At 48.2% G+C, this 22,766-nt stretch overlaps 1 protein-coding gene across 4 annotated transcripts in view; it reads right to left on the reverse strand.

Moving 5' to 3' along the window:
• Positions 1 to 22,766, reverse strand: part of CHD2 (chromodomain helicase DNA binding protein 2) — a 1,289,637-nt gene that overhangs the window by 563,809 nt on the left and 703,062 nt on the right. For all 4 annotated transcript variants that reach the window (XM_069625070.1, XM_069625072.1, XM_069625071.1 and 1 more), the window contains one exon: positions 936 to 1,085. In XM_069625070.1, coding sequence (XP_069481171.1) covers positions 936 to 1,085 — 150 coding nt within the window. The remainder of the gene's footprint in view (positions 1 to 935; positions 1,086 to 22,766) is intronic.

Consider the following 22,766-nt stretch of genomic DNA (forward strand, 5'->3'; position numbering starts at 1 on the left):
GTCCAGAAGAGGCTTTTCTTCATGGCATCAGCCATGGTCGAGGTGTAGGCCCAAGCCTGGGCCTGCTGGCGCCACTGGTTGACGATACAAAGGTGGATTGAAGGTCTTCGGCTGTCTGTCATTGCTGCGTTACAGTTAACGAAGAAGAGATGGAAGATTTCTTTGCACTGATGACTATCGGTTTGGTTCGCTTTATAAATGTTAAAATAAATAAAATTTCTTAAAAAAACAGCAAAAAAATAGGAAAGAACTATGAATTTTGAGGAGCGATGCATAAGGACTCCAACGCTAGAAACGTGCGGTAAAATCTGAAGATGCCACTAGGGGTGGAGCTTAGTAAAATGTGTCTCATTGGCTGGGGCAATATGGCCCAAAGGACACTGATGGGCTATAGAGGAGACAAGCAGTTTCAGTTTAAATCTAAACTGCTTTCTTTAATTTACTGAGGATTTCCAGCATGCGACGGGGAATAATCATGAGCATGGCATGCAAGACCCCATGCTGCAGAAATCATACATACTTCAATACATTTAAAAACAATTAATCATTCATTTTATTTCCAGACAAGTAAAGGGAGCTCATTTTAAAAGTAGGTTGGTAGTCAATTCACAGAACATTTACAAAAGGAAAAACACTCTGTCTTTGGCAATATGTCAAACCCACGTGTATGTATTTACTGCAACTACTCAGCATGGGAAATGGTGTGGTAGACAACACACAAGAATCAACAGTTCAACACGAGCCAGACATCATACATTCAAATAATCCAATAATTGCATAGCTTCAGACTAAAGAGATATATTTAGAATGTCTTTTAGTGTGACTGCATCTCCAGCACTCAAACATACAATTTGATCATTAAATGATTGATTTACACCCAACGCATACAATATTACATTTACCACTACTCACTTAAACAGAAACTCACAACTTACCTGTTTCTTTTGTCCAATTCTGTGTGCTCTGGCCTGTGCTTGCAAGTCATTTTGTGGGTTCCAGTCAGAGTCAAAAATTACCACAGTATCAGCAGATGCAAGGTTAATCCCGAGACCCCCTGCTCGTGTAGACAGAAGAAAACAGAAGTCCTGAAAGCAGAAAAGCCAAATTGTTGACAGCGATAGTAAAATTCAGGAAAACATACTCTAGTTTTAAGGAAGTTCGATAACCATTTCAAATTTACAAATGCTAATAGAAATCGGGACCACTGACTACATGCTCTAGTGGCTTGTATGGAAAGATTTCTTTTAGCTGGTTTCCCTTCATATGGATCTATGGAATGCGCACCAAAGTTTTTCTTTTGTTTTGTACCTGTCCTGACTTTTGAAGGCAAGTGAAGCCTTTTTACGTCGCTCGGCTTCACATGCTCGTCTATTTTGGGGGCACCGATCATTACCAAAGGCTATCAGCGCAGGAGAACTCCTTCACCATTCTAAAATTATTTTTTTATTTTACAATGCACTCTTCACTTTACAGGAGGTGTGTTAGGAATTATTAGTGAACCTGTAACTTTGATTTTCGTAACTTTGATTTTCATAACTTTGTGTTTACTTGGATTATGTGCCCAAAGCAGGCTTGAGGCAATAGATTTTGTTCTGCCGTCTGTCATTAATTGCCTCATGTAGTTTTGCATTTTACCTCTTAATGCCACATACTTGAAAATGGTTGTGCCATGAGATTGTTGCCTGTCCTTTGGCGAACTTGTATTTTGGCCCTTTTCCTGCCCTCTCCGTGCGATATTGCCATATATGGAAATCCCTTTCCCAGGGAAAGCTCCATCTTTCACAGGCAAACCGCTGGTGTGCATTTGTGGCCAGATGTGGGGACTGGGACTGTCTGGTCGCCGTCTACATCCTGACCAAAATGTTTATGTTGCTCGGCCGAAGGCTGTCCATGCCAGTCTGAATGCTGCATTAGCCTCATAATTGGTGTGCTTGGGGCCGACTTCAGCTTGAATCCTGGATAAAAGGAAGATTTCTGCAGCCCTTCTTCTGATCATTGTTGGAGCCAACACCCCTTAAAAGAGGAGCATCTAGCATTCTGCTAAAATTGTGTTATTTGGAGTGCTCTGTGTGTACTTAACTGAACCCTTCACCACTCTCATACTCTGAAGTATAAGCCACGCTGCTCAGTCACACTACCTTGATAAGAGTTTGGCTAAGAATTAGTGTCTTTCCCTGTTCACTTCAAGAGGATGGCCTCTCAATCCGTTCACAGGGTTAATTCCACAGGGACAAGCTATCTTAGCTGTGGTCCGTTTCCTCCTTGATAGAATGATTTTCTGACCACCCACATTAATGGTTCAGGAAAATTAATCCACGCCTATGCAGGAGTGTTGCTCTGTATTTTCACGACTCTTCCAGGTGTAAACGTGGCAGAGGAATCAAAGCGATACTCTCAATAGGGCAAGCAGGGGGGGGGTAAAAAGGGACACAGTAACAAGCAAAAACACAATAAGGAAATAAATTTACAAAAATGATTGGTGACTTGGTGAGAACATCTCCTTTTATTGTAGTCAAAAGAAAATGATATGATAGGATACTTTATTTATAGCGCACCTATACACAAGTGTTTCAAGAATAATGTATTCATCAGTTTTCCTTCTTTTCCAAACACATGTTTCAAGCTCTCTGCTGTTCAGAAGGGCAGACAGCTTAGTGTATTTAGAAAAATAAAAGTGCTTTGTGAAAAATAAAACTCAAACCAATCACCCAAATGATAGAGAACAAAAAATAGATTTTTACAAAGTAAACATGTTTTTGTTAGGCAAGATTGTATGTAGTAACCCTGTGGGAGACTACACCAGCCTTGTCCTCTTGGCAAAGGGTAACTCAACCTTTGGGATAGGCCTCTACTACACAAGTTGGTAGAGTGACTGAGCAGCCAGGCTGATCTTAAGAGGGGCCAATGTGAGCTGTACATGTGTAACACAGAGATTCACAGTGACAAGTATTCAAATAACACTTATACTCAAGGTTTCTTATTAAAATAATTATTTATTCATTTAACAATTTTAAAATAAGTCTTCTTTAGAAAAGGCAATATGCAATATTAGTACCCAGCGCGGGTATTTTCGCTCGAAGCAAACTTACCGATTGGTACATTTGAGAGTCTTACCAGACTGTAATCGCGCACACGTACTTGCGCGCCCCTCGCCATCTTTTTTTTTTCAGGCGACCATGGAAAAGGAGAAGGGACCACCCTTAGTCCCTTCTCCCTTTTCCATGGTGGCCATTTTTTCTGTTTACTTTTTTTTTCAATGTAAGTGAATGGCAGCCATGGAAGGGGAGAAGGGACTACATGTAGTCCCTTCTCCCCTTCCATGGCGGCCATTTTCTTTGTTTACTATGGCTGCCGTGGAAAGAGAAAACTGAGTATGTTTTGGGTCCGTGGCAGCCATTTATTTTTTTATTTTTTCTTCCGGCTGCGAAACGCAACTTGTCTTGCAGCCGGGAAAATAAAAACAATAGTACCCTGGGTCTAACGGGCCGGGGTACTAATGGCAATAAGCCCCTTGATGGCGGGCCATTGCTGCTACGCTCTGGCCTGTAACTATGGGCCCCGGGGGCATTACCTTAGGCGGTAATAAAGGCCCGCTGTCTCGCCACAATAAAATACACTCCTTCAGTAAGTAGATACCCTTTTGGGATAACACACACACACACACACACACACACACACACACACACACACACACACACACACACACACACACACACACACACACACACACACACACACACACACACACACACACACACACACACACACACACACACACACACACACACACACACACACACACACACACACACACACACACACACACACACACACACACACACACTTAAAGGCAATACTGGAGTTCTGGAAAAAGGTTAGGGAAGGAAACAATATTAACAGGTTTCTCTGACCAGGTAAGTACTTCACAATCCCCCAATGAAGCATAGGTTAACCCTTTACCAGCTATATAAGTAACTTATGTATGACATTTTGGAGGGACAGATAAACACAAAGTCAAAGGGTCACGAAAGTCTGCAGGGAGCCAGGACAGCCAATGTCAATTGAACAAAGTCTAGGTGAGCTGAGGCACTTCTGGAAGATAGCACAAAATTCTTGCACAATGTTATATAGAGAGTTTGTGGAAAAATAATCACTGTGGGGTCACAAGCTGGAAGGCTTGTGAAAAGCAAAGATGCAAGCAACTCTACAAAGGGCAGCAACTATAAGTCTCCAGTGAGAGCAAGCAAGCTACACACAACTAGATGTAAGTACCGCTAGTTAGACAGTACCGTAGGTTTGAAGAGGGGTCCAGCTGGCTTCTGTTCCTGTTGTAGTCCTGCAGATCCTGTTGTTCATGGGCCTCGGTCGTGTGGACAGGAGAGAGGATGTCTGGCGACTCCTGCACTACGGTTTGAAGCTCGGCAGCAGCAATGGGTTTACTCCAGATCAGCAGCACTTCGCGGTTTCCGCTACTCGCAAATAGCATCACTGCAGTTCTTGGTCACCTTGTGGGCTCCCCTGGCTTCTGGGATCCAGCACTCTGTTGAGGTGGCACAGGCTGGGTCGTCCTGCTTCGAGGGAGTCCTTAGGATCTTCCTGGAGCTTGGGTCTGGCTTAAAGAAATGCACTTGTTCCTGGTGTTCCTGTCCCCTGGCACTCGGGTCCAGCAGCAACAAAGAAATACAGCCAGCAGGGAGAGGGGATCCAGTCAACTTCGTCTTGGGGTCAGTTGGTTCCACCAACACATGGGAAGAAGTTGTCCATTCCGGACTTCTCTAGTCCATACGAAAATTGGAGCTTCAGCACTGCAGCAGGACTTCACCGGGCAAACCAACGGCCCAGGAGATGCAGTAAGCTTCTCTTCCAGTATCTTTCTTCGGTTCCTTCGTCCAGTGGTCGACTCTGCCTTCCTTGCAAAAGACCTCGCCTTTTATGCAAGTTTCTCCCATTAATTCGCAGCGTAGATGTCACTCATACAGCAGGGTGGCTGTCCTCCACGGACGGAGAGCCAGCCAATCACCTTTGGGTGCATTCCTGTGTTGGGGAGAATTCTCAGAAATGTGCACATTCCCTCTACCTTAGAGACCCCCAGCAACTTTGCTGGACTTTGAGGACTTTATTTTTTTTTAACCTGGAGAGAGTGAAACCCCTTTTCCCCCCTCTCTCATGTATTTTAATGTGATTTTGTACTCTTGTTTCTTTTGGTTATGAAGTCTGACAAACTCCACAGGCATCATCTTTTACACTGTGTTAAACAGCACCTTCAGTGCAGTGACACAGGGAAGTCTTTCAGATTTCCCAAAGGTTTAAATACCTTCTCGGGGATAAACTACTGTTTCCCAGAGCAGTAAAGTGAAATTGACTTTACTTGCATGTCTAACTTTCTAGACCCAGCACACACTATCTTACAATAGGTTGCTGGAGGGGTTACCTAGTATCCCCTGTGTCTAGCTTCTCATGTAACATTTTTTGTTACCCTTTCCTTACGGAATGGCTGGTGACAGTAGTTTACGTTTTACTACTATTATGGGAGGTTACCGTGGGCTACGTTCGAAGCCACGGTAAAGCACCCATAGGTGCCATTTTTGTCAAAATGGCCCAGTCTTCTTTTTTTCGCCATTTCTTTGTGGAAAGGTCCTTCTTGAGATTTACTCTGCGCGCCAAACCACGTTTGGTCCCTTTGTTCTTTTTGTCATTGGCGGGCTTCACAAGTGAAACCCGCCTCTGGCTCCAGGGTGTCTGCCGGGGGCAGGAAGTGAGGGAGGTGCCTGATACTCCCTGTGCTTAGTCTCCTAGGAGACCCAAATGCACTCTGTGGTGATTTGCCGGCAGACTGTCCGGCAAGGACAGCCACCCAGCTGGGTGACCGACAGCTAGGATGGAATGAATGGGAACAAGCCGCATAAAAGGCAAGGCTTTTTGGCTTGGAAGGCAGAGTCGACCACCAGACGAAGGAACCGAAGAAGAACTTGAAGAGGACACCTGCTGCAACTCCTGCACCGTTGGTTTTCCCGGTGAAGCCCTGTTGCTGTGCTGAAACTCCAAATCCCTATCAACAGAGAAGCTCCTGCAAGGATGAATTCTCCCTTTGAGTTGGTGGGACCAATCAACTCCAAAGTAAGCCACCTCGACATCCTCTTGGAGCTGGTTGAATTTCCACAGAGTTGCTGTTGGAAACTGAATAGCCAGGGAGAGGAACACCAGTTTGTGTGCGTTGCTTTTAAACTGGCAAAGAGCTCCATAAAGATCATTCAGACTCTCAGGAAGCAGGACTGACCGAGCCTGACCCCCTCAACAGAGTGCGGGACCCCAGAAGCAAGGAAAGCCCATCTCGACAGCCAGGAACTGCAGTGTTGCTATTTACGATATACGCAAATGGCTGGTGGCAGTGAACCTTTTTGCTAATTCCGTGCACCTTTACTGCGGGCTGATTTCACAGCTGAAATAAAGGCACCCAAAGGTGCCCATTTTTCCAAAATGGTCCCAGTCTTCTTTTTTCACCATTTTAATGTTCCTTGCCCTTTCCTGTTCCTTCTGCTGACATCCAGGGTGGGAAATTGCTTTGTGAGATTTTTATCTTCGGCGGGAGACCTCGATCAAGCCCGCCCTGGCTTCAGAGTGTCTGTGAAGGCAGGAAGCGAGTGAGGAGTCCAACAGTTTACACCCCTTTGTCTTCTGGACTGTCTGCGAGTATCCAGGACAAACTGGGTTACATTTGTAGCAACGTTAGAAAGGAAAAAGACAATGTTATCGTATTATCGGTTATTGCACACTCATGCGGTTTTCAACAGGTTATACAGTAATAAATTTACTCTGGAAACACATATATTAAAGTCACTTAAAGGGAGGAAAAGTGTTAGGTGGTGTAGCATGAGCTAAATTCAAGGTTCTAGAGACAGATTCTTCCCCTAGTAAGACTGAGTCCAAAAACGCAACCATAGCTAAAGGCAGTTCGTAGAGGGCTTGACATCTTGACAATCAGCAAATAATGAAGAGTTCCTGTGGATTTCTTCCAGTGTCTAGAGTTATTAAAGCAGCAAGTTAACAACAAAGGAGACCTTAAAAGAGACTCAAGTAGGGGACACAAGCAGCGGCGTGGGTCGGAGGTAAGTGGGGGATGCCCTGTACACCTTTACGTGCGCTCCAATGCTCTCGAGCGACTTCTTGGAATTAGGTAAGCAATACCCTTTTTCCCCACAGTACCTTGGGTTAGAAGACAATGTTCGTGCTAGATGCTCCGCGTTGTTGCAGCACATCTATCAGCAGCAGTCTCTAGGGAGGTCCTGTAGTGCGGACTTTCAGAAACCACTTGGTTCCCTTTGAGATTTTGGCGCCTTTTCTGCAGCACCAACTAAGGACACAGATTGTCCAGTAAATCATCTTCGCTTCTTGCAGTCCCACACTCTGGTGACGGGGTCTGGGCAAGTTGGATCGAATCTCGGAGTGTCCTTACAGGTTCAGCAAAGATTTGGACGGATTTGATCTTTCCACGACGATTCACTCGAAATGGACAGCCGGTTTCCAGGGTATTAGGGTTCCGCAGCTCTGGAAGCTACTAGGACCTCGGGAGATGGCTTGTTTCAAAGTTACACCAAAAACAACACACAGGTTAATTGATTCTACAGGCTGAGAAGTACCAACAAGTGTTGTCATTGTCTCAATCTTGCCTTTGTTAACAGTATTATGCTAAAAGGCACATGCTGAGCTAGAGAACTGGGCATGTGTCGTCTGCTATTCAAGTGAATAGTTTCAAATTTAATTGTGAATTCTAGGTCTAGCAGAGGCAGTTAAAAATCAGAGAGGGTGAAAAAACAATTTACAAAGAAGTTTTCTAAAAAGATTGGAAAGAAATCGTCCTCTTATCAGGTGTTCGTTGAAAATTAGTACGTACACCTATGCAGAGGACTCACTGCTGTACTTAATACTTGCAGTTGAAGTGATTTGTTTTTGTTAGTAGAGTGAGAACCCCACTTAACCACCAGAGGTTCCTACTAGTCGTTAGGTAACTCTGTTCAACGTTCTTGCTGTTCGTAATGTATCTCTGTCCGTTTTTTCGATGGAGATATAAAGAGAAAACAACCCTCAGCTGTGACATTATTTGATTCTAACTAGACTGGATTGTTTTTTAACAGGGCTAACAACTAGTAGGAAGGGAGTTTCGGCACCTCCCTCACTTCCTGCCTACCCCAGACACTCGGGCGCCATAGGCGGTCTTCAGTCCTGAAGCCCGCCAAAGGCATAGAAACAAAGGGACCAAACCTAGTTTGGCACGCAGAGACAAACTCTAGAAGGACCTTTCCAAAAAAGAAATGGCGAAAAAAGAATTCCGGGACCTCATACGCCTTCTTGAAAAACATGGCTCCGGTGATTTTTAGCTACCGGTGTTCGCGGTCGGGCAAAATCATGGTAGTTCATTGTAAAACCACTGCCACCAGCCATTTCGATAGAAAAGGGTAGCATTTGACTGCTACATGAGTTTCTAGACATAGGGGATACTAGGTAACCCCTCCAGCACTCTATTGGAAGATAGTGTGTTCTGGCTCTAGGAATTTAAAAAGACTAGAAAAGCCAATTTAACTTTACATTCTCTGGGAAACAGTAGTTTATCCCAGAGAAGGTGTTTAAACCTTGGGGCAGCCTAAAAGTCTTCCCTGTGTCACTGCACTGAGGGTGCTGTGTGACACATGAAAAGATGATGCCTATGGAGTTGTCTAAAACTTCATAATCAAAGAAAATAATACATAAAACAGACAGAATTAAAAGTATAAAGTCCCAAATGTCAGCAAAAGAGCAGGGGGTCTCTAAGGTAGAGAGGAAGTAGCACATTTATGAGAATTTTTCTTAACAGATGGGCATCAGTCTTTGTGACTGCATTTAGAGCTCTATAATGCAAACAGAATCGCAACTCCTTGGATCCTGCCTTTGGCACTAGTACAACTGGACTAGACCATGGACTTGTAGATGGCTCTATAACCCCAAGATCAATCATCTTGTTGACCTTCTCCTTTATGTGGGTTATGTAACCTCTGCGTTTAACAGGTAAATACTCGCCAGTGAGAATATCATGCTGGTCCCAAGAGGTTAAGCCTGGTGATAGTGAAAACAGGGAGGAAAACTGATTTAACAGTCCTCCTCCTCCTCCTCCTACCTAGTAGCATGGTCTACAAAAACCAATATAAATCAATTGCCTGAAGAGGTTGGAGGGTCTAAGGGACGAACAATGTTGATTCCTACCCTCTCAAAAGGGACTCCCACCACTGGGAGAGGCACCAAGGGTGGCACATGCTTGGCTCTACTCTTGCCGGACAAGTGTGACAGCGCTCCTACAGAATTTATCTACATCAGACCCCAACTTAAGCCAGTAGAAATACAGAGAAAGCCTTTCCATGGTCTTCTTAAAGCTTAAGTTACCAACCAAAGGAACCTCATGGGCTAACTGTAGGAACTGTTGACTTATCTCTAGAGGCACTACAAGTCTTCAGTAGTCCCCTGGGATAGACTCAGTTGGTTCACTGTAGAAGAGGCCATCTTCCCAGTACAACGTGTGTTTCCCTGGCTCTTGCCCGTCCAGCTGGGAAGCTGCCTGTTGGCAAAGTCCTTCAAGAGTAGGACACTCTTGCCCCCAACGTCGGGCAATCAAATTTTATGACTCACTGGGGTCCTCCCTCTCACCCTTCATAGAAGGCCAAACGATAATTGGAGGAGACTTCAACGGCGTTCCGGACCCCACAAAGGATAGATCACACCCCCGTGCCCGAGCGACTTCACCCAGGCACAGAGTCTCCTCCGGATGTTTTGGTCGTTGGAGGTAGTAGACGCTTGGCGGGTACTTCATCCGACCGAAAAAGACTTCTCCTTTTACTCAGGCGTCCACCGATCCTTCTCGAAGATTGATCTCCTCCTAACTTCCCCTCAGACCCTAGCGTTCGTCAAGGAGGTGACCATCGGGGCAAGAGCCCTTTCAGACCATGCCCCAGTGATCCTGGAAATCCGGGTGCAGAGCCCAAAAGCTGTCTGCCCACGCAGATGGACTTTATATGATCCGATCCTCAATGTGATGGCTACGAGAGACAAGAACGCGAAATCCATCAAGACCTTCCTTGAAGAAAACCCAGCGGACACTTGGGATGCCATGAAAGCGGTAATCAGAGGCACCCTGATTGCCCAAGGTGCGGCCTACCATAGGAATAGGCGACAAACCCGGAGAGCCTTGGAGGAATAACTAGGGGCCGCAGAACAAGCCATCAAAAGGAAAGGCTGGTCCCCTAGGGCACAGAAAGTCTTGCGGATTGCCATGAAGAAATTGGAAGCCCGTTATGCGGAACAGACGGCCCTCCTCATGGCCGGGGCCAAACAATCATATTACGCGAAGAATAACAAGGCAAATAAAATCCTGGTGGCCAAATTAGCCAAACTAAGGCGAACGAACACTATCGCGGGCCTACGTGACCCCAAAGGAGTCATCCATTTCTCGGAATCCAAAAAGCAACAATTAGCGGTGGACTACCTCACGAAGATCATGACGGCCACCCCACGAAACCAACCACCATAAATGGAATACCTATGTAAAGCTGCGCTGCCGCGGCTTCCTGACTAGATAAGGGAGAAGCTGGAGGAGCCCATTACGGAGGAAGAGATTGGGGATGCCATCAAGTCTCTCAATTCACGAGCCCGGGCCCAGATGGTTTCTCAGCAAGGTTTTATAAAATATTTAGGCCCCAACTGGTTCCCCCCTTGGTCACACTCTTCAACTCCTTCAGAGATGCAGGGTCTGTAAAGCCCTCGATGCAGGATTCGACCACCCTCCTCCTACCTAAACCTGGGAAAGATCAGAGAGACTTGGCCTCATACAGGCCGATTGCACTATTGAACATTGATGCAAACCTATACTCTAAAATCCTGGGTCCCATCCTACCTGAGATCATCCAGCCAGACCAGGCTGGTTTCATCCTACACCGGGCGGCTGGGGATAATATCCGGAGAACTCTTAACCTGGTGGACCTTGCAACCCGGAACTCCCAGAAATTGGTCCTAACGGCTCTAGATGCGACCAAGGCCTTCGACAGGGTGGACTGGACATTCATGAAAAACACCTTGGGGGCCTTCGGCTTTGGATCAATATTTCAATCAATGGTACTAGCTAACTATGCAGGCCCGAAGACATTCCTAAGAATCAATGGACACAACTTGGCCACGATCCCCCTGACCTGCGGGATTAGACAGGGCTGCCCGCTGTCCCCACTGCTCTTTGCCCTGACCATGGAGCCCTTTGCTCAAAGAATCAGGCTAAATAACCTGATCAAAGGGCCGTTGGTCGGCCCTTCGCAACATAAAATAGCTCTGTACGCTGTTGATGTCTTACTCATGCTTTCAGAAGCCAGTTCATCCCTGCGACACACACTGGAAGAAATAACTAACTATGGAGAGGTCTCCGGCTTCTTAGTGAACTTCACTAAGTCTACGGCTCTAAGCATTGGCCTCACCCCAGGAGAGCGGGAGCCATTGGCTGAAATGTGCCCAATCACATGGGAAAAAAGGGCGATCCCTTATCTGGGGGTCTATGTCTCATCAGACCCGAAAGACACATTCAAGGCAAACTTTCCCTGGCTATTCGGGGAACTGGAAGGGGACCTGAAACGCTGGACATCGCAAGAGATCTCGCTGCTAGTGCGCGTTACAGCGTGCAAGATGAACCTCCTCCCGAGGTTCCTTTATGCCTGTGCCTCCCTCCCCGTGGCGATCCCCGCCCCAGCACTCCGGAACCTACAGAGGAAGATGCTGAAATTTATCTGGAGAGGTAAGAAGGCGAGAATTCCTCTAAAGATTTTAGGGGGCTCTAAATTAGGAGGTCCGGGAGTCCCGGATCTGCAGGCCTACAGGGTGGCAGCCCAATTAGCACAGGTCCACGCATGGCAGATAATTACAAACCGCCCCAGATGGGTGGAGCTGGAGCAGTCACGAACACCACTACCACTGCGCTTCTTGCCACACATCCCCCACCCCCTCTCCGCGCACATTGGGGAGACCTCCTCTTGGCAACCAATCACACCCTGAGGTCCTGGGACTGGGCACTGAAACGGAAAGGGGTTCCAAGGGGCCTGAGCCCTCAATCCCCGATCTTCTTTAACCCGGCCTTCTCGCCAGGCGCGAACCCCCGTAACTTCCAAAATTGGATAAATGGCGGCCTTGAAACCATAGACCAGCTATACGGGGAAGAGACACCCCTGACATTCGAACAATGTAAGGAAAAATTCCAACTCCAGGAACGGGACAGATACACTTATATTCAACTGCGTCATTGGTGTACACACCCCCAAACTCAGCGGGTGGCTACACGGCCCCCTAACGCCCTGGAACTAACACTCAGGGACCTCCCGGTGCGTGGGAGAGTATCCACCCTATACAGGCGGTTCTTAGGGGACTTCCTGAGCACGAGAACACGCTGCATGGCCCAGTGGGAAGCAGACCTAGGTCACCCGAGAGATGACCAGATCTGGGTGGACATCTGGACTCGAACGCACACCTCATCTACTTGCATCACTAACAGGGAAAGCGCCTACAAAGTCGTGTTAAGGTGGTATTACCCACCCCTCAGACTGCATCACATGAACCGCCAAGTGGATTACCATTGCTGGAGGGGGTACGGCCATCCGGGCTCTTTTTTCCACATGTGGTGGTCTTGTCCACGGATTCAGCAATTTTGGAAGACATGCCTAGAGACCATCGCACAAATCACTGGGTCAACGATCCCGCTAGAACCGGAGCCCGTCCTGTTGGGAGCCCCGATTCCCATGATCTACCCAAGGGCCGGCAACAGAGCCAAATTGCTGACCCAATGCCTACTAGCCGCAAAAACGACCCTGGCCCGCGCCTGGAAGGCCCCGGAGGGCCCCCTTATGGCCCAGTGGTGGACGAAGCTCTGGGACATTCTGGTAGCGGAAAAGGTAACAGCGGCAAAGCCGGGTACCCTCCACAAATTTCAGAACGTCTGGGCCCCGGTTCTAGAATACGACCAGCGATTCCCGGCCCTAACCTATAAACCCATTAACACCCGTTGGACCCTGAGAGACTGGGAAAACCCCGAATAGGACACAAAGGCTGGGGTGCGGGATAGACGGCTAGGCTGGAGGGAACCCTGGCTGTGGGGAGGGGCACACGGGAGTGCGTGAGGGTTAATATGCTTAAAATGCTGCAATGATGTTATAAACTGCTGTATAATTGTCATCCTGCCTTGATTTAAAATAAACAAATTAAAAAAAAAAAAAAAGAGTAGGATCCAGATCTCCAACAGGGGGAGGGGGGAGGTCTTCTTCCAGCTCTGAATCTTCAGCAGCTAATTCAACCTTTCCTGGTTGTTCCTCACACTCAGCCTCAGCTGGTGGAGAAGTCACAGGTGTGACTTGGGACAGACCTCTCAGGGATGTCCTTGTTGGAAGCATAGGAGTGCTCTCATGCTTTTTCTTTTAGATCTTGGGTTTCCTCTTTGCCTACTTCTTCTTAGAAATAGCAGTTAGTAGATCCTGTGGGCTGGGTGTTATAGTTTCCTCTGTAACATCCTCTGGAGAGTCAGTTAAGGTACTCTCTGTGGACTTCCTTGTCTGTTCCCGTTTCCTCTTACTGGGAGGCCTGGAGGTGCCCGATACAACTCCAAGAGTTTGTAAGTCATTCCCCAACAGGACTCTCCTAAGCACCTCACTCTGCACACTAACAGGTATCTTGACAGTCATGTTGTTGCACTGGATGAGAGCTGGTAATCTTGGAAGTATTTGAACAGGGCCTCCAGCAGGTTTAGTGAGGCCTTTGGGTGCCTTAGCAACATCCTCAGGTTTGAAAAAAGATTCATCCACCACTGTAATGCTGGCCCCAGTGTCTCTAATCGCAGGGTCTCCTGACCATTTACAAGTACACTGTCCTCATAGTATTTTTTTGTGTTATCTGGAATTGAATTATAGACATCTAAATTCTGCTGTTCCCATGGACCCAGGGACACTAAGAAACACTGGCAGCGACTCCAATGGGGTCTTCAGCCAGAAGTTGAAAGTTTCCACTTGGCGTTTGTATTTCTCCCTCTGGGGAAAAGGCTAAGGAGGCAGTGTGGACCACTGGAGGTTTACCCTTGCATCTGGGATCTCCTTTCACATGGTCAGTAGACCCACAGGCATAACATTTTCCAAATGTTTTGAAAAGAACAAGTTACTTACCAACTGGTAACGTTCTTTCGACTGGATGTTCCTCCAACGTATTCCACATCTTTGACATGTAATGTCCACAGCTGTGTACTTCGGAAACTTTTTTCGGCAGAGGGCGTCCTGCGTCGATGGCATTGGGTTGATGTCTCTCGAAGGCCTCTGTCGAGGGCGACGTCACCGGACATTATAAATAGGACACCCGGCGCCCATAGCCTCAGTTTATGTTTTTTCCCCCAGAACGTGTGGCACCAATCCAATGCCTGCTTGACTGCACATAGGCTTGAGGAAAAGTAAGCTGCAAATGCATAGGAAATTCTCCAGAGGGGCAGGCTGGGAGGGCGATGTGGAATATGTTGGAGGAACATCCAATCAAAAGAAGGTTACCAGTTGGTAAGTAACTTGTTCTTCGAATGGATTGTGTCCTCCAACGTATTCCACATCTTTGACAGACTCCCAAAGCAGTACCAGAAAATGGAGGAGGGAAAAGAATTGACTACCAAATCAGATGGAGGAATAAAGAACTGCCTTACCAATGGCCATATCTTGACCATGGATCGTATCCAGGGAGTAATGTTTAACAAAGGTGTGGATAGAAGCCCGTGTGGCTGCATCACAAATATTCCTAATAGGAACTCCCTGTTGGAGGGCTGTGGAAGTAGCCACGCCCCTAGTGGAATGAGCTTGCAACCCTTCAGGAGGGTCCTTACCCGCCAATCGGTAACACTCGGTAATGTTGAGGATAATCCACCTGGACAAGGTCTGTTTGGTAACAGCCTGGCCCAATCGGTGTCCAGCATATCCCACAAAGAGTTGATTGTCCACTCTGACCCCGGCCATCCTAGAAATATAAAAGCTCAGAGCTCTCCTAGGATCCAACCTATGGAGTCACCCCTCTTCCTTACCAGGATGAGGAGGAAGATAGAAAGAAGGAAGAACCACTTTCTTGCTCAAATAAAATTCAGATACTACCTTAGGTAGAAAGGAAGGACGTACCCTTGGTACAACCCTGTCCTTGTAGAACACAGTAAAGGGTGGCTTAGATGAAAGTGCCTGCAATTCCCTCACTCTGCGAGCGGAAGTTACTGCAACCAAGAACATAGTCTTGAAGAACAATAATCTCAAAGGACAAGAGTGCAAAGGTTCAAACGGAGCACCAATTAGAAATTTCAAAACCAAATAAAAATCTAAAACCGGCACCTGGAAAGGGGACGGCGGGAACACATTAGTCAGTCCTTTAAGAAATTGAGAAATCAAAGGACTCTTAAAGTAAGAACATTCTTCAGACGAGCGCTTAAATATAGACAGCGCCGCCTGGTAACCTTTAATAGTACCTACTCGAAGGCCCCTGTGGCCAAAGAAAGTAAGAAAGACAAAACCATAGGAAGGGAACACTGAAAAGGATCAACATTTTGTCCTCTGCACCAGTCGCAAACCATACGCCAAAGGCCGAAAGCAACACCTCCATCACATCATCCGAGAGGTCCTGATCCTTATATCTCAACTTTTCAGATACTGTTACGCTCACCTGGTCTCTGCGGGGACCTTGGGGCATGGTAGCAGCCCTCCCCGTAACTGGCTTCCCTTGGTCAGGCTTCTACCCCTGCTGGTGTGTTGTGGATTACGCCGGTTGTTGGCACTGCCCCTGTGAGAATACGAGAGGCCGTCAGAATGCTGTGATATGACTGTGGTCCCCTTCAAATCCTTCTTCCCAGAATGTGGTGAGCATGCGCCAACCCATATAGTCTCACCTGTTTAATTATGATGGCAAGCTCTCCGTCCTGCTTCTCAGTGCAGGGGCGCATTGAATAGACAGAGTTTCTTCACTGGTCCATGTGCTTGGCAGCCCATACCGGCTGTGACTGAATCACTCCAAAGGTAAGTATCCTTGCAATAATGATTATTGTCCCTATCCCTTTGTAATGTCTTTCCTTGATTATTGTCCGTATCTTTTTATAATGTCTTTCCTTGATTATGGTCTGTATCTTTTGTAATGTCTTTCCTTTTCCACAATAGGTGATATGAGGCTCAGCAGTAGTTGCGGTGCAAGAGGCGAGCCCCAATGGAAGAAAAGGGAATTCACGATGTCGCATAAGGTGGTAAGTTTGGTTTTAAGGTTAAGCGCGAGGATTGGTCTAAGCGCAACCTTAGCGTAATGTCTTTAGTGATTTTCTAACCTTGTTTTGTCTTTTTCTCTTGCAGGGATTGTCTGCCGATGTCGGACTGGACTGCTGTTATCTGAAGATCTGCCGGCGGTTGAAGGATGCCTGGATATGCGATCATGGTGGCCGAAAGTGTACTCCCGAGTAAGTGTTGTGGCAGGGAGTCGGAATCAGGTAACGATGCTCTCCGGTTGCGGTTACTGCTGGAACCAGGTAAGGATGCGTTTCAGGCGACGGTTGCTGCTGGAATCAGGTACGGATGCGCTTCAGGCGGCGGTGAGTGTTATGCTGCTACAAGCAGATTAATGCAAAGCGCTTACATGTGGGCGGGGCAGGCTTAAATAGCCTGGTCCCAGCCATGCCCATTTGTTCTGACTCGTGGCCCTACCCTGCCACTCCTAGAGGATGCTGCACGTGCAGCCCAATGCACTCCTAAGGCCACACCCGACTTGGAGGCACGTGGAGGCCCGGCAGGGGAAAAAAATAGCATGTGCACCAGAATAAAAGTGTGCAGAGCACACTTTCTCATGAGCATGTGCACCACAATGTGCACCGGGTCCAACTAGACCCTTTTTGTAGTGGAGCTTGTGATTCTTGCCCTGTGGCCATGGCAGATACCAAGCGTGAAGGTTGAGAGTCCTGAACTCTGGATGGAGAACCTGATGCTCCTCTCGCGAGAGCAGATCCTCTCGGTAGGGAAGATGGCGTGGAGGGCAGATGGACATTTCTAGAAGGTTCAGGTACCACGCTCACCTGGCCCAATCCAGAGCAATGAGGATCATGTGGGACCCAAACCTCTGTAACACTTGAGGAATGGCGGGGACTGGAGAAAACGCGTACAGCAGTGGGAATGACCAATCCACTACGAATGCGTCTCCTAAGGCTCCATCGGAGGGAATTCCCTTGAGCAGAATCTCTCGCACTTCCGGTTGGCACTGGTGGTGAAGAGATCCACTTCCTGAGCCAACTCCTACTCGTGAGAGACTGTGCTCTGCCTGCTCGGAGCATCCGCCGCCGCATTTTCGTCTCCGGCCAGATGAACTGCCGAGAGCGAAATTCCCTGTGGATGGCCCAGAACCAGAGCTGCATTGCCTCTCTGCACAACGGGAGTAACCCTACCGCCCCTTTTTTGTTGAGGTAATGCATGGCCACTGTGTTGTCTGTCATGATCAGGGCACTCTTCCCACGCACAGACGGCAGAAAAGCCTTCAGGGCTAGCCTGATTGCCCTCAGCTCTAACAGGTTTATGTGGAGTTTGGAGTCCGACGGAGACCAACGACCGCTGGTGGTTAAGTCGTTGGCATGAGCGCCCCATCCTGTGAGGGAAGCATCCGTCACTACAGTCTCCTCTGGCCAAGGTTGCCAAAACGGCTCCCCCTTCATCAGGATCCCTTCGTTGGCCCACTACAGAAGATCCTGGGAGACCGAGAGTGGAATCTGAACAGGATCCAAAATCTTGCCTGAGAACTGCGACCACTGCATCTGGAGGACCCATTGCAGGGATCTCATCCTCAGCCTGGCCTCTGGCACCAGAAAAATGCAAGATGCCATGAGGCCGAGCAACCTTAAGAATTCGAAAGCCGGGAGACTCTGGGCATGTTGAAACTTGTCCACTATATGCACAATGTGATGAGCCCTCACCTTGGGAGGCGCTCACTTCCCCAAGGACATGTCCAACACAGCGCCGATGTACTGGAGCTGTTGGGAAGGTGTCAGATGCGACTTCTTGAAATTGAGGGAGAAGCCCAGCCTGTGGAGGGAGCGGCAGGTGAGACCGAGGTGATCCAATGCTTGCTTGGAAGAACGCGCACGGATCAGTCATTCATCCAGGTAGGGGTAGACATGAATCCCCCTCGCCTGAGTTACCCGGCCACCACCACCATTAGCTTGGTGAAGACCCTCGGGGCGGAGGTCAAACCGAATGGCAGGACCCAAAACTGAAAGTGCGCGTCGCCAGCTGCAAACCTCAGGTACTTTCTGTGCTTTGGATCATTCGGCACATGAAAGGAAGTATCCTGTAGGTCCAGAGACGCAACTAATCCTGAAGTTGAAGGGCCTGGAGGACTTGAGAAAGAGTGACCATCTTGAACTTGTCCTTCCTGAGAAGTTTGTTCAACCACCGCAAGTCCAGGATGGGTCTCAATCCCCAGTCTTTCTTTGGAATCAAAAAATAAGTGGAATACCATCCCTTGATCCTCTCCGCTACAGGCACCAGTTCTCTAGCGCCTTTCTCTAGCGGGGTCAAAGTGGGCTATGGTATCTAGAACCCTTGCATCCGAAGTAATAGCTCGCCATTCTTCGAGATGCTGAGACAATCTGCCCCCAACCAGCGAACCATGGGACATTGCCTCATGACGGTCTTGGAGCGGCTGCGGCAGCGCCTGAAGGCAAAGAGACAGCTGCCTGAGCGGCTTTGGTACTTCGAGTTCCCCGACCACCACGGGTACTTTTACACTGACCCCTTTGACAGGCGGTTCCTCTCGTTCTACCAAAGGGAGGAGTAGTAACGAAAAAAAACCTCCCCTCCACTGCTGTCCCTTAGGTCGAAAAGGCAGAGGTTGACACACAGCTCCGCTTAAAGATTTTGCTGCAGCTTTTGAGGTCTGCAACCTCTCAAGGCTCTCGTCAGTCTTGCTGCCAAACAAATGTGCGCCATCAAAGGGCATGTTCAAAAGACGGTCCTGCACATCCCGAGCAAAACCCGACTTCTGCAACCACGCAAATCTGCGTATAACGGTGCTCTCAGCCATGGATCGGCTAACACGATCGGCCGTGTCCAAACCCGACTGAAGGGATTCACACATGGCATCCTCCTTGCCATCTTGCAAGGAACCCATCCCTCTCTTCTCCCTCGGGGATATGCTCAGCCACAAGAGAAACAGTTCCACCGAGTGTGAAAATCTTGCCACGGCACTAGTGGAGTTGGCCGATTTCAGCACCATACTCCCCGCAGAAAACACCTTGCGTGCCCAACCGTCGAAGCGTTTGTCGTCCCCATCAGGAGGGATGGTAGGGTACACCGCCTGCCTCGAGGTGGCCGTAACCGCCTGAACCACCAAACTCTCGGGAGTGGGGTGAGTGGATAGGTAGCTGGGGTTGCTGCCTGAAGGGCGGTATTTTTTGGTTAACGATTTGTTAACAGCCAGAAGAGATTCCGGTGACTGCCAAGCAGCCGTCACCCTTTTCTGTAAGGTCCGATGAAAAGGTCACCGGGTCAGAGGACGGACCTGGATCTAAAATGTCTGTTAGATCATTTTACACAAAAGCTTCAGGAGGACTGGGCCTGCCCAGAAACTCTGTGACCCTAGCCATGAGCCTCCTGTAAGACGACTCAGCATGCGCCGCAGGCTCAAGCCTGCCAAATTCCACTTCCGGAGAAGTCCAGGCCACTAGCGTCATGAAGCGTTTGCCTCAACTCTTCCAGTTGGCGATCCCCTGAAAAGACAGGAGCCCCATCAGGCTCAACAGGGTCAAGATCAAAATCTGACCTCAGCTCCTCCTCATAGATGTCATCCAGAGGGAGGTAAAAGTCCCGTCTCGGAACAGCCGAGGGTCTGGAGTCCATAACAGGCCTGACAGACTTAGAAGTAGCCTTCCCTGGAGGATCCCCAGTAGCAGGGATGTCTGATGGTAAATTTCAGCCAAAAAGCCCCAAAAGCGTTGAGAGCGCCGATGGCTTCGGCAACGAGGGCGGCGACTGCGCCGTGGGCTGATACAAAGGCAAAGCTTCGATGTCCATTTCTCACGGACACGCGCCGACCGTGTCGATGCCGCCTTCGAGCCCTTAGCAGGTTTCTGGGGTCTCGCTGGGGACGAGGACCGAGACCTGGAAGCACATCTCTTGCAACCATCCTGAGCTTTGCCCGAACGGGACCTCGAAGGTTGCCTATGAGGATCGCGCCGAGGACCAGAGCCTGAAGGCGTACGAGTCACGGATCAAGACTGTTCCTTGCCGACTTCGTCAGAAGGCGCGGACGAAACTGTGCTCTACGATTGGAAAATCGCCAACATCTGCTCCCTAAAGGCAGTCCATTCCTCCAGAGTCGAGGACTAAGTTGGACAAGCCAAATTCCTCGCTGCGCCATCCCTCGAGGCGGATGGGGAAGGCGACCGGTGATGTTGCTTCCTAGACGCTGAGATGAGGACGAATGGCGGGAACCACTCCGGGACCGAGACACCCGGGACTCCTTCCGACGCAGAGACTCACCCCTCAAATCATCAGTGGACATACCCTTGGACTTGGATTTACGCGATTTACTGGGTTTCGAACCCCTACATACCTGAAGCTTTCCCTTACGCTCCGGCAAGGCCTTAGCAGTTAGCGACTGGAACTTGGAATGGTCATCGGTTTCGTGACTCCCACCCGAGCAACACAAACAAATGCGATGTGGGTCGGCAATCAACATTTTCGACTTGAAGTCCCGGCAAGTCTTGAAGCCAGACCGCAGAGTCGGGGGGGTTGAAGAAGACATATCCACGAGGAATACACAAGGCGCGCAGAGTCTCAGAAGCAAACATGTTTGCGGAAAAAACAGAGCTGAGGGTACAGGCGCCGTGCATGCTATTTATAACATCCGGTGACGTCTCCCTTGCCAGAGGCCTTCGAGAGACAGCGACCCGACGCAGGACGCCCTCTGCCGAATAAGTTTCCGTAGTACACAGCTGTGGACATTACATGTCAAAGATGTGTAATACGTTGGAGGACACAATCCATTTGAAATGGGGGTTTCTGCTGACCTCCCTCTGCTTTAGCACCAGAGATTTCACTAGCCTGATTCGGTTTCACTTGTGGCTTACCCTTTTTCTGTTTGGGGCCCTTTTTTGGATTGGAGGTATTAGAATTCTCTTTGCCATCTTTCTTTTGCTGCTTCCCATCATCCTTCTGAGTTGCCCCAGAAACCTTGTGAGTAGCCCTGTTGGCAACGCACAAGTTAGCAGCTATGGCTAGTTTCTTTGGATCAAGTTCCTTAGAGTCAGTCAAGTACTGTCTCAGTTCAGGAGAGCAGGCATCAAAAATAGATTCTAACAAAAATAGTCCTTCAAAAGTGTTAACTCTAACTATTTACCCAACCATCTAAGTTCGTCAGTCAAGTCGTCCACGGTTTATAGTCATTCCATCGACAGCAAAAGCCATCCCATCTAAAAAAAAGCATCTGATGCTTTTCTTTTTTTTTTTTTAAATGGGGGGGTCCCCCCCAAGCCACCTTTTTTTAACCTTTAAAACCCATTTTTATTAAACTAAACCCTTTACCATCTAGAAAAAATGCATTAGATGCTTTTTATTTTTAGATGGTATGACTGTCGATGCTTTGGTTGTCGATGCAATGCGACAAGGAAGTTCTCCTCGAATGTTTGATGCGCCCTTCCCAGTAGTTTGACTGTTACTACTGGGTCGGCAGAGAGCCTCTTGAGTCTGCCTCTCTTCAACCCCCCGTGTCAACGACCCCCCGCCCCCTGGGTCTCTCGTACCTCCAGTTACCTTCTTTGGGACTTTGGTACGCCACCGGGGCTTCCTTGGTAAGGGGATCATCTCTCCGGCTCTTTAGGCTCCACGCCTCAGCTTCTTCAGCAGCGCAGTGGTGGTTCACTCCCCTGGATTGGTTCACTCTGCACTTTCAACAGTTTATCATTAAGTGGTCTCCCCACTCTTCATTAACTATCTCACCTGGAATTATTTCTTGTGGCAGTCTCACACTCACCCAGGTTATTTGTTTCCACTTTCTTAATACTTCACAATCATTCTTATTCTTCAGGTTTTCGAACAATTCTTCAGATATTAAATTATACTGGTCAAGGTTCCGTTATCGCCCTTATCACACTCATAGTCCCTTTCTCTTTATTACGTCTTGCCGCCCACTTCTACCGTTCACCCCTGTAACTTCTTTTGCCATGGCGACCTCGCGGGGCTCAACGTTTGTTAGGTAAAAATTTCATATCTATGATAAATCTTCCTAACCTGTGTCAACCCCAGAACTTTTTTGCTTTGACTGGGTAACTATTTTACCTTGTCCTTAGGAATATTTTTCCCCTCTCAACTAGTCTTTTACTCTTTATGGGTGACCTATTCATGTCTCTCCATAGTGTATAGTTATAGTTCCTGACAACCTTTGGGTTTAGGCTGGGTTGCCCCCTTGGGCTCCCCTGTTTATTTCTCTTTGAGATACTTGGGTGAACTACTGTTCCCAAGTAGTAAAGATAGATTTTCATCCCCTTTACATTTTGGATAAATGAGCCAGCACCCCCACCTTATGTGGAGTGATGGGGGGATACAATGCATCCCCTTTCTTACTTGCCTGGTAATATTTTGCTATAATTGCAAGTTTCCTTGAATGGCTGGTGGCAGTGTAACTACTTTAATGACTTTTCAGTCTTCATTACTCGCAGGCTGTTAAGTGAACCTCGGTAATGCACAGAAGGG

The sequence above is a fragment of the Ambystoma mexicanum genome, chromosome 11 (genome assembly GCF_040938575.1).
Source record: "Ambystoma mexicanum isolate Mex_15411 chromosome 11, UKY_AmexF1_1, whole genome shotgun sequence".
Taxonomy (NCBI): Eukaryota; Metazoa; Chordata; class Amphibia; order Caudata; family Ambystomatidae; genus Ambystoma; species Ambystoma mexicanum.